This window comes from Ovis aries, chromosome 12 (genome assembly GCF_016772045.2).
Source record: "Ovis aries strain OAR_USU_Benz2616 breed Rambouillet chromosome 12, ARS-UI_Ramb_v3.0, whole genome shotgun sequence".
In the NCBI taxonomy this organism is placed as follows: Eukaryota; Metazoa; Chordata; class Mammalia; order Artiodactyla; family Bovidae; genus Ovis; species Ovis aries.
In genome coordinates, this window is record NC_056065.1 from 31775681 (window position 1) to 31790500 (window position 14820).

At 46.0% G+C, this 14820-nt stretch overlaps 1 protein-coding gene across 1 annotated transcript; it reads left to right on the forward strand.

Moving 5' to 3' along the window:
• The first annotated feature begins 278 nt into the window (after positions 1-278).
• C12H1orf202 (chromosome 12 C1orf202 homolog) lies at positions 279-6633 on the forward strand. The gene has a single exon (XM_060396812.1). The coding sequence runs from the start codon at positions 5573-5575 to the stop codon at positions 6026-6028; it is 456 nt and encodes a 151-aa protein (XP_060252795.1). The 5' UTR covers positions 279-5572; the 3' UTR covers positions 6029-6633.
• Positions 6634-14820: the final 8187 nt, after the last annotated feature.

Here is a 14820-nt window from a genome sequence, read left to right on the forward strand (position 1 = left end):
TACCCGTTATGGTACAGTGTGGTGTAAAATGGCAAGAAATGGATGATGGTAATGATGATGTAATGATGGTGGTGATGAAGGCCCTGATTTTGTTGATGCTGATTCAGGACTGTGTCTCCTCCTTCCTCACTCACCCACCCACCACCTGATCTTGCAGGAAAGTCATCCTTCAAAGGTCTAGACTATAACAATAGAAATGAACTCAGTGTAGGGAGGTGAAAAGCTTTTCTCTGAGGTGGAGACATCTCTCTATAGGAAAATTCCAAGCTGACTAAGGTGGGCAAGATCCTGGAGTCGGGTATCTACAGATGGTGAAGAATCAGTGGAAAGGGGACTACTTTGCCATGAACAAGAGAGAGGAATATTCTTTTTCTTCTTATGAGGAAGAGGAAAGGGAAGTGGAGAGCAGAGAAGACAGTGGCAGGGTTGGAAAGAGCTAGGAAGAGTGATAAAGTCGGAGAAGGCCATGGATCCTCCGCAGAGGGGAACACCTTGACATTTAGCGTTCTCCAGGAAGTCATTTGTATTTTTTCATTTGTGATTTGTGATCCTGTTATTGAGTTCCTGCTCCAACATTTCCATGAAAATCTGTGAACTTTGGAATATTTCATGCTTCATGTGGGAAGAAGTTTGTGAAAGTCAGAGAGAGGAGTACATTGGGAGACAAAGGAGTTGCAGAAATCCTGGGAAGAATTCTTTGAATTTCCACAGGCTCTGGTTTGGGGGGCTTCCAAGGGTTGGCTCTATTTGACAAGGCTGTACTAACATTGCAGTAGCCTTGACATCCTGATGATGAGATCTACCCACGCAAGGTGAAAGGAAGAGAATCTGGTTCCCTCATAGTCATCATAACATTCAGTAGGGTACAAACATTCGAGGGTGTAATTACCCAATGTCCTTGGATGCAGAATTTACTTTCCTAATATGGAAACCAGGCCTTTCCTAGGGTGAATTTATTTCATCACAATTTTATCTCAACATATCTGGATAAAACACTGGTTCTTATAATAAAGAGCGATTTTGAAATAGTCACCTTGGGAAGTCTACATACTAGAATGAGGTCAACATCCACAGAGAAGAGGCAAAATCTGTTCTATTTTATTCAGTAAATACCCCACTGCTGGCCCAGTTATCTGGGGAATGGCAGGGGTCACCCTTGGTGGTCTCACTCTCCCACTTCATGTCTCTGCTAACAAACATGTCACTTTTCACATGTCACGTGTCACAGGAATGATGTCCCTGAGCTCACCTTGCTGGATCTGAGTGCTGACATAATCTGCTCCTGGGGCTCAGCTGATGCTGCTCTGCCTGGACCTGGTGGAGTAGTCAGCAGGTGTCCGAGACAGGGGAGTGTTAGGCTAGAGAGGTGAGGACGGTTATCTTATGGTCCGGGTCCCCTTGGCACAGTGCTCGCTCCCGCAGAGCTCACTGACCTTTCACTGTCCACACCACAAAAAACCGAAGCCATCTGTTTTCTATCTCATGTCTCTGCGTCCCAAATATTCCTGGGAAAGATTCCAGGAGTTGGAGCTCCCAGAGCTTGCCATAAGCTATAGGCCTTCAGAAAAGAAGACTCTGCTGGGACTCATGTTGGGAGAACCTGTGTGTGCTAGAAGTGTTGGGGTGGGAGATGGGAGCAGGGAGATGGGAGCATGAAGATGGAGAGGATTCCACAGTAGTGGTGCCAGCGCCTCTCGAGCACCTGCTTTGTGTCAGCCACGGCTTTAGGGTCCGACATGCCCTGTCTCTTTGCTCCTCACAATGGATGATAGCGTGAGTTAGGTGGGAACAGCAGCTCCATGCTCTGATGAGACAGCTGAGGTTGAGAGAGTTTCCATGCTTTACTCAAGCCACGTTGCTAACTCTGAATCAGGTCTGAATGACCCCAAAGGTAATGCTCTTAACCATGCTAATTCTGTCTCTTTTAGATCTGTTGTCCCTTCTTGCTCTTCCTAACTTTGGGGACTCCAGATCTCTGGTGCTATTCTGAGTATGTGGATCAGGACAAGGTGGGCCTGAGAAGCCTGCTTCTGCTGGGCTCCAGGCCATGGGGAGTGCTGCAGCCTCTGGCCAGCGTTGGGTCCAGAAGATCTGCGGAGGGACCTGGAGGAAACCCCCTCAAAGTGCCTTAACAGAGCGTGCCCTGGACTCTCCGCAGGACCCTAGTAGGGTAGCAAGTGAAAATACAGAAACCCTGTTAAGTTTGCATTTCAGGTAAATAATTCTTTAATAGACATACAGCCTATGCAATATTTAGGATACACTTATTCTAAAACACTGTTGATCTGAAATTCAAATTAAAAAAAATAATTTTATTTTATTTTAACCAATTAATTTATTTTTGGCTGTGCTGGGTCTTTGTTGCTGCATGCAGACTTTCTCTAGTTGCAATGAGCAGGGGCTACTCTCTAGCTGCTGTGCACGGGCTTCTCATCCTGGTGGCTTCTCTTATTGCAGAGCACGGGTTCTAGGCTCTAGGCATGTGGGCCTCAGTAGTTGCAGCATGAAGGCTCAGTAGTTGTGCTGCGTGGGCTTTAGCTGCCCCGTGGCATGTGAAATCTTCCCAGACCAGGAATCGAACCCATGTCCCCTGCATTGGCAGCAGATTCTTATCCACTGCACACCACCAGGGAAGTCCTGAAATTCAAATTTAACTAAGCATTCTATATTTTATCTGGCAACTCTAGACTCAGTGTCCTCTAGGACTGAGTAGCTGTGTAGATGACAGGTATCTAAAAATTCCAAATTCTAAGCCAGGCCTGAGGCTCTGTTTGAGGCTGCCCAGACTTTCCATGTGGCCTGGGCACACAGGGGCCTCAGGGCAGTGGCAGATGGATGGGCATCCACACAGTGAAACTTACAAGGAGGAGCCTGTGCACAGAGGTATGCCAAGGTGCCAAGCCTGTGCCAAGGTGATCCTTCCTGGCAGAATAGAATGACCGAGGAACAAGAAGGGGATTTGAGACAGAATAAAATAGGAGGCAAACCCAGTCAGCTAGCATGTTAGTTTGCTAGTGTTGCCATAACGAAACATCATAGATCAGGTGGCTAAACAATAGAAATTGATTTTCTCACAGTTCTGGAGGCTGGAAGTCCAAAATCAAGGTGTTGGCAGGTTTGGTTTCTTATGCAGCCTCTCTCCTTGGCTAGTAGGAGGCCACTTTCTTCCTGTGTCTTCACATGGTCTTCCGTGAGTGTCTGTGTCCTAAGCATCATATGAGGACATCAGTCATATTGGATTACTGCTCATCATCACCACCTCATTGTAACTTAATTACCTATTTGGACTCTGTCTTCAAATATAATCACATTCTGAGGTTCTAGGGATTCAGACTTCAATATATGAACTTTGGTGGTGGTGGGGTACACAATTCAGTTCATAACAGCCAGAAAAAGATTCCAGAAGCATGTGAGTTGGCTTGTGAAGGGAAATGGCTCTGTCACGGTGCCCTGGGGACCTTGTACACATCCACATAGGACACAGGCCAGGCTTGACTTGTTGCTGAATCTAAATCTTGGCAGAACACTCTGTAATCTTCCTGGAGCGTGAGGGCATGCAAGGCTTGTAAGGAGCAGCAAGGCCATTTTCTACTTGCCTCCTTTCTTCCTAGGAGGCTGCTGTGAGACAGTTTCTTATCCCCTCTCAGGTTCCCATGATGCATGAGATTTTCTGCCTTGTCCTCCGGCTCTTGGGCCCAGTTGCAGCCTGTAAACTAGCTGCAGCATGGCATCGGCTTCTCAGCAACAGGGTGTGCTTTGCAGTCACCTGGCCCTTCTGTTCCAATGCTGCCCTGTGTACGGCTGTGGGGAGCTGGTGTCCCTGGCTGCTCTTCCTTGCACTGTACATGCAAACAATCTGAATTGGGGCTTCTTGTTTCATTACCACTTGTATCATCTAGGACTTACCTTGTGCTCACTCTTTGGTTCTGGTGGCAGGAAGCACAGACGGCCTGAATACAAGAAAGAGGCATCCATGGAGAGTTGGGGAAGAGCAACCAAAACATAAAGCCGTTCTTAAAGGGAAATGGCTTGTGGGGTTTGGTTCTGTGTAGTCAGGCCAAGGTGAGAAGGACATTTACTATTAAGGTGTGCTCAGGGATGATGGGAATGGAAAGGCTCCTGTTGAGATGATTAGATTTTAAAGTTGCTAGAAGAAAAGGCTGAATAGCTGAGGTTGTTGGTTGTTTTTTTTTTTCCCCTCCTCCTGTTTTGTGTTTTCTTTTTTAATCTAAAGGCCACACAAGTATTAAATGTTGACCCTTAATTATTAACTGTGGACATTTTTGATGATAAATGTACCAGAAGAAGGAATGCTATACTGGTAGGGTGAATAGTTGAAAGCTCAATAGCAGCAGTCATTTACTATCCTGGGTTCAAAGAATCTGGGGTTCAAATCATAGCTCCTTAGTTTACAAGTTATGTTATCTCAGGTAAATGATTTTACCTCTCCAAGCTTTAGTCTTCTCAATTAGCAAAGTGGGAATCCTTCATTTGGGAACCACTTTGAATTGTTGTGAGGATTGTATAAATAACTGACTTATTGAACACTTAACATGTGCCTAGTGCTTTATGTATTTTATCTCATTTAATTCTCACAACAACTCCCAGAGAGGTAGCATTGCTATTATGTCAGTTTTACAAATGAATAAACTGCGGCACTGAGGTTAAGTAACATGCCCAAAGTTAAAGCTAGTAACTGTGAGAGCCAGAATTCAAACTCAAGCAGACTCACTCCTAAGCCTGCTCATTTGTCAGTGGGCTACAAAACAAACCGGGAAAATTATGCAAAATATTATTAGAGTGCTTAGCACATATAAGCATGATACATGGTAGCTATTATTTTAGCTTTTTCTTACTTGAATTTAATGAAATTAACAAGTGCAAAAATGTATACAAAGAAGCAGGAAAAAATGTTTTCTTTTTTGTATTCGTGTTTTTCAAAAATTCCTTAAAAATCTTACATGTGCCATCAGAAAAAATTACTGGGGAAAAAGAAAAACAAATCAGTGATAATCCTACAAGGAAAGAGATGTTTAGGTAAGGCCAGATGAAGAAAATCAGGTTTTGAGAGTTTTCCAGAAACTCTGGTTCTCTGCTGGCTGAAAAATATAGCACACTTGAAACCAGTCCACAAACTACTAGAAGCCTCCAGGGCAATAGGTGCGTGGGACTGATTTCTAAGAGACCAGTGAAGGCTGTGCAGCGGCAAATGTGGCTCTGGACCTCAGGAACCTCCTAGGGCCCTTCTGGCCTGTTTGAGGCCCTGCCTGAAGATCACTCCACAGCAAACTCGGCCGGCTTATTGGTGGGTGGAGAAACCATGTGTGACTCTGGATCCTGGGATAGGGTTCGTGCTGGGTACCCTGAGAGCATGCCTCAACCGGGCATTGTGCGGTCAGCGTTCGGGTCCCCTTGGTAACGTCTACTGGAGAAGGCCATTGGGCGCACCCGGGAAGGGGCAGAAAGGACTCGAGCGGCCCTGTCGCGTCCTAAGGCTGCTGTCTAGCCGCCCGTCTCCATCTCAGACCGTGGCCCCAGGCCGACGCGCTCGCAGGGGAGGCCCGGGCCCGGCATGGCGGACGCGCGGCCCAGCTGCACCCGGCGCGGCGGTGTGCGGCACGGGCTGCTGAAGAGGGTGGCGCCGCTCAAGCGGGACGGCCCGCGGCGCACCGAGCCCGAGGCGGCGGGGCGGCGCGCGGCCGGCGACCGCGGCTCCTGCTCTGGCTGCTGGTGCTGGCGGCGGCTCTTCCGGCGGGATGCGGCCAGCGGCCCGCGCAGGAAGAAGGCGCGGTACGAAGCGAAGCCCGGGCCAGCGGCCCAGGAGCGCGGCCGCTGGGGCCCCGCGAGCCTGCGGAAGCTGCTGCAGAGGCTGGTGGCGTGGAGGCGGCACTACCTGCGGGCGAAGGTAGTGGTGCTAGAGGCCGGAGATCCCGCTGCTGGGGCTGGACCGCGCGCAGGCCCGCGACTAGGCCGCGGCCGCCTGGAACCCTGCCCCGCCTCCTGCATCCAGAGCTTTCATTTTGTTTAGTAAAGGCAAGATATGAAGATAAACTCTGTTCCATTTGAATGAAAGACGGCTGGCTTTTTTTTTTTGGCGGGGATGGTGGGAGGCCATGCATTTGAAACCAAGGTTTTAGTGATGTGAACCGGCTTTATTCTCCTTCTCTGGGGACTGGGGCCTTGATAAAGTAACGGATCAGGAGGTGGTCGCCGCGGAGGCCCCGGGATCCCTCTGGTCCCAGCATATTTTCTGGCGGTTGCTACCAGGCAAAGAAGAGCTGGGAAAGGAAGCGGGGGCTCATCTTTCCCTGAACACCCCAGAAGAAGGTGGGAGGGGCAGTGGTCTTCAACTGGAGGCAGGCCCTCTGGGATTAAAACATTTTTGTTTTTCTTTTAAAGAAGGATGTTCGAAGTCTTCACCTTACACTACCAAGAGCAAATCCTGCTTTGATTTTTCGTTTACAGGCGTTTATGAACCCGTGTAAACCAACATTAGGGCCAAGGCCTGAGGGCTAATGCGGGAGTTTGAAAACGTGCTGGAGATCAAAGTGCAAACGGATAGGAGTTCGGGAGATTCCTGAATGTGTCTTTAACTTCTTCCTCTTCCTTGTCAATAAAAACTTGCTGATGATACTCTTTATCTCCAGGCCTGCGAGGATGATAGTAAAAGATTAGAAGTGAAAGTGCACGAAGTACCCTAAAAGAGCTGTATGCAGGCAAGGTCTTCATTAAACTGGTATAATTGTCTCTCCCTAGGCTACTCCCAGACCACTACTGACCCTGCTGTCCTCCCTTCCTGCCCCACCTGGCCAAAGCAACTTCAGACAGACTAGACACACTGAGCAGTGGGCCTTCAGGTTCTTCACTTGACGTTCCTAATGTTGTTGGGGAGCTCCTGAGGCCTTCCAGGGGTCTCCCCGTGCCCTTGACCTAGAAAGTCATCTTCGGGGAAGCGGGCATGGAGGACCATCCCTTGTTCAGTTCATTTCTGTGGTAAGGAAGGAATAAGGACTCGGGAGTCGGGAACCTAGGAAACTGAGAACAGCAGAAAAAAGCAAGGCGAAGGCCAGAAAGCTGGGACCAGGAAGGGAGGTCCTACAGGACACAGTTCTCTGTGATTGAGGTTAGGTGTATTTTGTACTTCTCCTATTTTTTTTTTTTAATTCCTAGCATCGTCCAGACAGCTTCGATTATTCTATAGGGTTGGGATAGGGGAATGCATTTTCAACAGAAAAGCCATTAAACTTCATAGTCAACATCCATCCTTATAAGGAAACCAGTCTGGCTATCTTACCTTATAGCTGATTGAACCAGGGATCTCAAGATGCCTGAATTACAAACTGTTCCGTAGGGAGCAGCCCAGTGGAATCTTCGTTGCTTGGAGCGGTTGAAACGAAGAGACCATAAAAGGAGAAGCTATTTAAAGAATATCAAACTACTGAATCCTCAAATACCAAAACAGAGGTGCTGTTGAATAATGTGAAAGAAATTCCAACTAGTAAAGATTTTAAAATTTAAAAAATAAAAAACTAAAAAAAAAAAAAAAAGAAATTCCAACTGTTGAATGTTTCCTGGGTTTGTTTATTTCAGAGAGGAAAGAGTCAAACTAAAGCAGAGTTAATCTTCTCTGATCCTTAATTGGAATGTAGTTGTGCCTTTTTGTCTTGAGTGACAGGCCATGGCCTCTACAATACATCTAAGGAAATTAGTCTGGGCTGTGCCTGGGTCTGTGTGGACATATTTCCACTAACTCACACATGTGTGCATACCCACACTCATCTCAGCTCTGCGTATAAGCACATGGCATAATGTAAATGTTTATCTTAGAGAATTTGTTCAATCTTCTCGTTCTGTCCACACAAAACCTCACATTTTTGGTAGTGCTGTCTGCCTGTGATGGTTCCTCCTGACCATTGGTTATAATGAATTCCTCCTAGGCCAAGAGAGCGGTAGTTTCTACCACTCTGGGCTACTATACCAGCCAGTATGTACGCGCTTGCTAAGTCACTTCAGTTCTGTCTGACTCTTTGTGACTCCACGAACTGTGGTCCACCAGGCTCCTCTGTCCATGGGATTCTCCAGGCAAGAATACTGGAGATGGTTGCTATGCCCTCCTCTACGAGATCTTCCCCACCCAGGGATTGAAGCCTTGTCTCCTGCATCTCCTGCATTGGCAGGAGGATTCTTTACCACTAGTGCCACTTGGGAAGCCCCATATCAGTGGGTATCTCCTGCCAAAGCCCACCTTCAGCAGAAACATGGCCTTTGGGTGTGGATGCTACATCAGGGTGCTGGGGCAGAATGCCTACTGGCGGTTTCTTCTCCCACTTCCCCTGGAATTTTAGAGTATTTCCTGGTGACAGTGTTAACTTCTGATCCTCTGGGGCTGGAGAAGTATCAGCTTGTGATTTGTTCTTCCTCCTATATCCATTTTCCTTTGAATCGAAAACCAACACAAAGAAATGCAGCCCCTCATTATTCAGCCACTTTTGGTTGAGTGTTTTCTGGTGCAGATATTCCAGAAGCATGTCTCTTGGCCACAGGAGGTAGGTCAGGTTGGGTCTTAAGTTAAACTCTTTTCATTGCCTCTTGCCAAGGTTTCTCTAACCCCAGATTTCTGTAAGGTAGCTCTGCCTCAGGCCACTTCAAGGGGAAACATGTTTGCTGTAAAGATCCAGGAGACCACAGACCTTGAGGTAGTTCTGGGACAGGCTTGTCCCCCTGCATCTCTTGAGCCCTCTCTTGGGGAAGAGTTTTTATAGGCAGAATTTGGGGTGAGGGCTGCAGGGTATGTGACTTTCTTCTGATTGGTTGATGGAGAGGTAATGGTGTTCCAGGAATCTGGTACTCACCCCAAAGTTACCATCCTCCACCAGGGTGAGGGCCTTGGTTCGTGTAGAACTCAAAGATATATTGTCATATACACCATGACATATCAATATATCTCTTGAGGAACTAGGACTGGGCTTCATTGCCACATAATTGTTTTCTGACTGCCTTTCCTTTGTTTTTGCATTCCTTCACTTCCTTAATTAGTAACTGTTTGAATCTGCCCTTTGGAATTACGGGAAGGTCTATGAGACTGAAGTCTTTCAAAGTTTTTACAAATGAGAAACGGGGGTATATTGTAAGGCTTTTGTATCGGGAGGGCCTCACAGAGTCCTACTTGGTTTTAGAGACTGTTCAAGAGAGAGCTTAAAATGCTTTACCCTCTGAAAGAGAAGGGAGGGAGGCTGTTGATTTGGGTTACCAGTGAGGAGCTCAAGAGGAGGAGCCTCAGCTCACTAATAGGACAACCTGCTCAGCGTGCCAGGCTTTGCTCTGCCAGGGGTCTCCAAAGGATATATAGAGGCCCAGGTTTAGGCATGTGAGGTAGACTTCTCCTACCAAGGGAGTTGTTTGTTGTTGCTTAGTTGCCAAGTTGAGTCCGACTCTTTGCAACCCCATGGACTGTAGCCTACCAGGCACCTCTGTCCATGGGATTCTATAGGCAAGAATACTGGAGTGGGTTGCCATGCTCTTCTCCAAGGGATCTTCCCAGCCCAGGGATCTAACCCGCGTTTCCTGCTTGGCAGGTGGATTCTTTATCACTGAGCCACCTGGGAAGCCAAGGAGAGAAGTAAGATTTAAGATGCCTCTCCGCACCCCCCATCCGATTTATATGGGAACAGGTAGAATTGCTTTATCTACATTTGTGTGTGTGTGTGCGCCCACGCTAAGTTGCTTCAGTTGTGTTTGACTCTGCAACATTACGGACTGTAGCCTGCCAGGCTCCTACTGGAGCGGGTTGCCATACTCTTCCCTAGTGGACTTTCCCAACTCAGGGATCGAACCCACGTCACAATACTATGTTCCCGACAACTACTATGTGACTTGAATCATTTAAAAAATACTTCTAGTTGTGGTAAAATAGACATGAAGTTTATTATCTTGAGGCAGAGCTAGATGGGCCCCAGGTTGAACAACTGCAGTTTGTCCTCTGTGGACAGATACTTCAAGATGAAGGAAGAACTGATCTCTTCCCAGATAAAGAGACCACATATTTCTCATTCTTGAGATTGAGGAGACCTTCCTGATGACACGTGTGCAGAAAGGCTCCTCAGGGGTCAAAAAGGAAGGGAGTGCCACCCCAGAGGTGATGTCAACCTACCCATAGGGCTTTTCCCAACCCAGGGATTCAACCTGGATTTCCTGCACTGCAGGCCCAAGAATACTGGAGTAGGTTGCCATTTCCTGCTCCAGGGGCGTCTTCCTGACCTAGGGATTGAACCTAGGTCTCCCATATTGCAGGCAGATTCTTTACCATCTGAGCCACCAGGGACGCCATAGGGCCTTTCACTAGAATCCATCTTGGCTAAGAGATGCTCGCGCGCACAGGGGAGGACTCTGAGATAAACCAAATATGGACTCAGTGCAAGATGACTGGCCAGAGGAAACCTGGAAGAAATGCCCCACATAAGTGATTCAAACGACCACAAGGGTGCAACTCTGAGTCTGCCCATGTCAATGTACTCTTTTTCCTCCTAGAAACACTTGTTTCACAACATTCTGTCTCTTTGTGGAAAGAAATGCGTTTTTACAAAGCTAACAGGCCAGGACCTTGTCACTGGCCCTCGTGGTCCAGTGGCTGGGATTCAGTGTTCTCACTGCCGTGGCCTGACTTCAGCCTCTGGCCTGGGAACCAAAGTCCTGCTTCAAGTGGCTGCAGGTTGAGCCTGCCCGAGATCAATCTGAACCATGTGGTGTTAAGCACATTCACATCACTGTGTAACCATCAACACCATCCATCTCTAGAACCCTTTTCATCTTGCGAAACTGAAACTCTGCCTCCCTTAAACAACAACTTTCCATTCTCCCCTTGAAAGCTGGCAGGATTCCTGCTGGGCCTTCCCAGGTACAAAAGCTTCTCCATGTCCCTTGTTTCTTGTTTGCAGAAAGAAGGAATTCATCTCCTAGGCTTTCCCTGAGTTCCAAAGAGCAGGCACCAGCAGTTACTAATTGGGGAAGTGAGGGAAAGCAGAAACTAAGGAAAAACAATTAAACAAGAAGAGTAATGACAGGGACTTCCCTGGTAGTCCAGTGGCTAAGACTCCACACTCCTAAAGTAAGGGACCTTGGTTTGACCCCTGGTCATGGAACTAGATCCCCCATGCCACAGCTAAAGATCCAGCATGCTGCAACGAAGATCGAGATCCCGAATGATGCAACTAAGACCTGGCACAGCCGAATAAATAAATATTTTTTTAAAAGAGTAATGACAATATTTTAATGATAAAAGAGAGTCCTGTTTGCTATGTAACAATCTGACGTACCTGCAGGGTTGTTCTGTGTTAACTAAGACCCTACCCAGCAGGAGCATGCTGAGCATTAGTGCTAGATCTCAGACTGGTTGGAACCAGAAGGCTAATGATTAAGATTCCCGAAACATCATCCTGTTACCTCAACACCAATCAATCAAAGAAAGTCGTGCACCCTGCAGCCCTCACCACAAGCGCTGCCTTAAATACTCTTCCCTGAAAGCCATCGGGAGGTTCAGATCTTTGGGGCATAAACTGTTCCTTCTTGCTTGGTACCTGCAATACACACTATACCGTCCTTCACCACAACCTGGCGTCAGTAAATTGACTGCTGCATGGTAAGCAAGCAGATCAAAGTTCAGTTCAGTTACACACTCCCTCCCAAACTCTTGCAACTATGGTTCTACTTTCTGTGTCTATGCATTTGACCAGGTATCATATTTAGAATATTCTAGGTATGTTCTAAAACAGGAATCACACAGTATTTGTCTTTTTGTGCTTGGCTTATTTCACTTAGCATAAAGTCCTTTAGGTTCCATGTTGTAGCATATATCAGAATTTCCTTCTTTTCTAAAACTGAATAATATTACAACGATATATACATACCACATTTTGCTTATCTGTCAAGGACACTTGGGTTTCTTCCACCTTTGGCTATGGTGAATAGTGCTGCTATGAACATGGGTGTACAAATACCACTTTAAGACCCTGCTTTCAATTTTTTTGGTACATATCTGGGAGTGGAATTGCTGAATCATATTCCATGTTTACGTTTTTGAGGAATAACCATACTGTTTTCTATAGTGGCTGAATTGTTTTACCTTCCCACCAAGAATTGGAGCATCAGTGTTCCAGTTTCTTGAATTCCTCACCACTCGTTAGTGAAAGAGTACATAAAGCGTGGATTAGGTTAAACTGGTTCTGATTCCTTCAAGCACATTGTTGACTAATCAAACCTGTAGTTATCTTACAGATACAGCACTGTCCATGAGCAAGAGGGGACCCATGTTTCTAGGATGACCCCAGAAGCAAGAATCTTCAATCTATGGAATTTAGAGAATAGAACTGTTCTATTTAGAACTGTTGTCTAACCACAGCCACATTCTAGAATTCCTTCAATAAGGAAAACCCAGCCTCCGTGCAGCCCGAGTATTCTGCTTAACATATATACAGACTGGTTAGAGACTGATCAATCAGCTTCTGCCCCAACCCCTTATCTTCTGCCCCAACCTTGGATTAGAGAGACAGATTTGAGCCTTGCTTCCTGCTTCCTTGCCAGTCAGTCTTGCAACAAAACTTGTTCCTTTCTCAAAAGTTGGTATCGTAGTGTTGGCTTCAATGTATGAGGGGCAGCAAGCCCTTGTTCGGTAATATTTTCTGTTTTCCTGTTTGGTTTTTTTTGACTGTAGCTATCCTAATGGGTGTAAGGGAGAATTTGATTATGCTTTTGGTTTCCATTTCCCTCATGATTGGTGATGTTGCACATCTTTTCATGTGTTTATTGTTTATTTGCAAATCTTTAAATCTTTTTTTGGAAAAAAGTCTATTCTAGCTCTTTGCCCATTTTTTAATTGAGTTTTTTCCCTTCAATTGTAGGAGTTCTTTTACTATATATATATGCATACATACACATATATATTACTATATACTTTTACTATATATTATATCTATGTATATAAAATTTCAGAATATTTTCTCCCATTCTGCAGGTCGCCTTTCCACTCTATTGATTTGTGTTCTTTGATGCACAGAAGTCTAAAATTTTGGTGTAGTCCAATTTATTTCTTTCTTTTCTTGCTTGTGCTTTTGTTGTCATACCCAAGAAATCATTGCCAAAGCAAGTGTTTTCTTCTATGAACTTTATAGTTTCAGCTCATATGTGTAGGTCTCTGGTCTGTTTTAAATTAATTAAATTTTTAAAATTATTTTAACTTTTTGGTTATTCTGGGTCTTGTTACCATGCAGGCTTTTCTCTAGCTGTGGTGAGCGGGGGCTGCTCTCTAGCTGTGACGTGTGGGCTGCTCATTGCAGGGGTTTCTCTTGTGGAGCACAGGCTCTAGCCGGTGGGCTTCAGTGGTTGTGGCCCGTGTGCCCGGAAGTTGTGGCTCCAGGGCTCTAGAGCTCGGGCTCAGTAGTTGTGGCACACAGGCTTAGTTGTTCCTTGGCCTGTGGGAACTTCTTGGTCCAGGGATCAAACTGGTTTCTCCTGCATTAACAGGCAAATTCTTTACCACTGAGTCACCAGGGAAGCCCAACAATAACATTATTAATAGAAAGTTTACCACTTGCCATAGCTCACGTTAGGGTTTACTCTTGTGTTCATCCTATGGATTTTGACAATTATATGACATCATGGAAAAGACGAAACTATAGACACAGTAAAAAGATCAATGGTTGTCAGGAGCTTGGTTGGGAAGAGGGAAGAAGGGATGACTAGGCAAACCACAGAGGGTTTTTAGGGCAGTGAAACTACTCTAAAGATATTATAATGGGCTCCATCAGTCTGTTGACTTAGACAACTGGGAGGTGATGCCCAGGTAATCACCTAGGGAATCTGTGTTTTAAGCTTCCCAGGAGATTCTTTGGCCTGCAACTTGGGGAGCACCTTGGAGGCATGGGAGTTGTGGGGGAGGCCTCGGTGGGTCATTGGCTCACCTCTTTTCTCTCCAGGCCCACCTCCTGGGTCAGGCTGGCCTTTTCCTGAGCCTATGTTGAAGCTCAACAAACTATGGAAAATTCCTAAACAGGTGGAGTATCAGACCACCTTACCTGTCTCCTGAGAAACCTGTATGCAGGACAAGAAGCAACAGTTAGAACCAGACATGGAACAACAGACTGGTTCAAAATTGGAAAAGGGGTTCTCAAGGCTGTATATTGTTATCTTGCTTATTTAACTGCCATCCAGAGTACACCACGTGAAATGCCAGGCTGGAATTTAGATTTCCAGGAAAAATATCAGCAACCTCAGATATTTAGATGATACCACTCTAATGGTAGAGTCTTCTGAGGAGAATGAAAAAGTTGGCTTAAAGCTCAACATTAAAAAAACTAAGATTGTGTGTCTGGTCCAATCATTTCAAGGCAAATAGACGGGGAAAAATTGGAAACAGTGACAGACTTTATTTTCTTGGGCTCCAAAATCACTGCAGATGGTGACTGCAGCCATGAAATTAAAAGATACTTTGCTCCTTGGAAGAAAAACTGTGACAAAACCTAGACAGCATATTAAAAAGCAGAGACATCACTTTGCTGACAGAAGTCCATATGGTCAAAGCTGTGGTTTTTCCAGGAGTCATGTATGGTTGTGAGAGTTGGACCATAAAGAAGGCTGAGAGATGAAGAATTGATGCTTTTGAACTGTGGTGCTGGAGAAGACTCTTAAGAGTCCCTTGGACAACAAGGAGATCAAACTAGTCAATCCTGAAGGGAATCAACCCTGAATATTCATTGGAAGGACTGATGTTGAAGCTCCAGTAGTTTGGCCTACGAAGATCCAGCTTATTGGAAAAGACCCTGATGCTGG

Excerpts from the sequence above, each read along its gene's own strand:
- C12H1orf202 (XM_060396812.1), top strand. The coding sequence starts at position 5,573 with ATGGCGGACGCGCGGCCCAGCTGCACCCGGCGCGGCGGTGTGCGGCAC.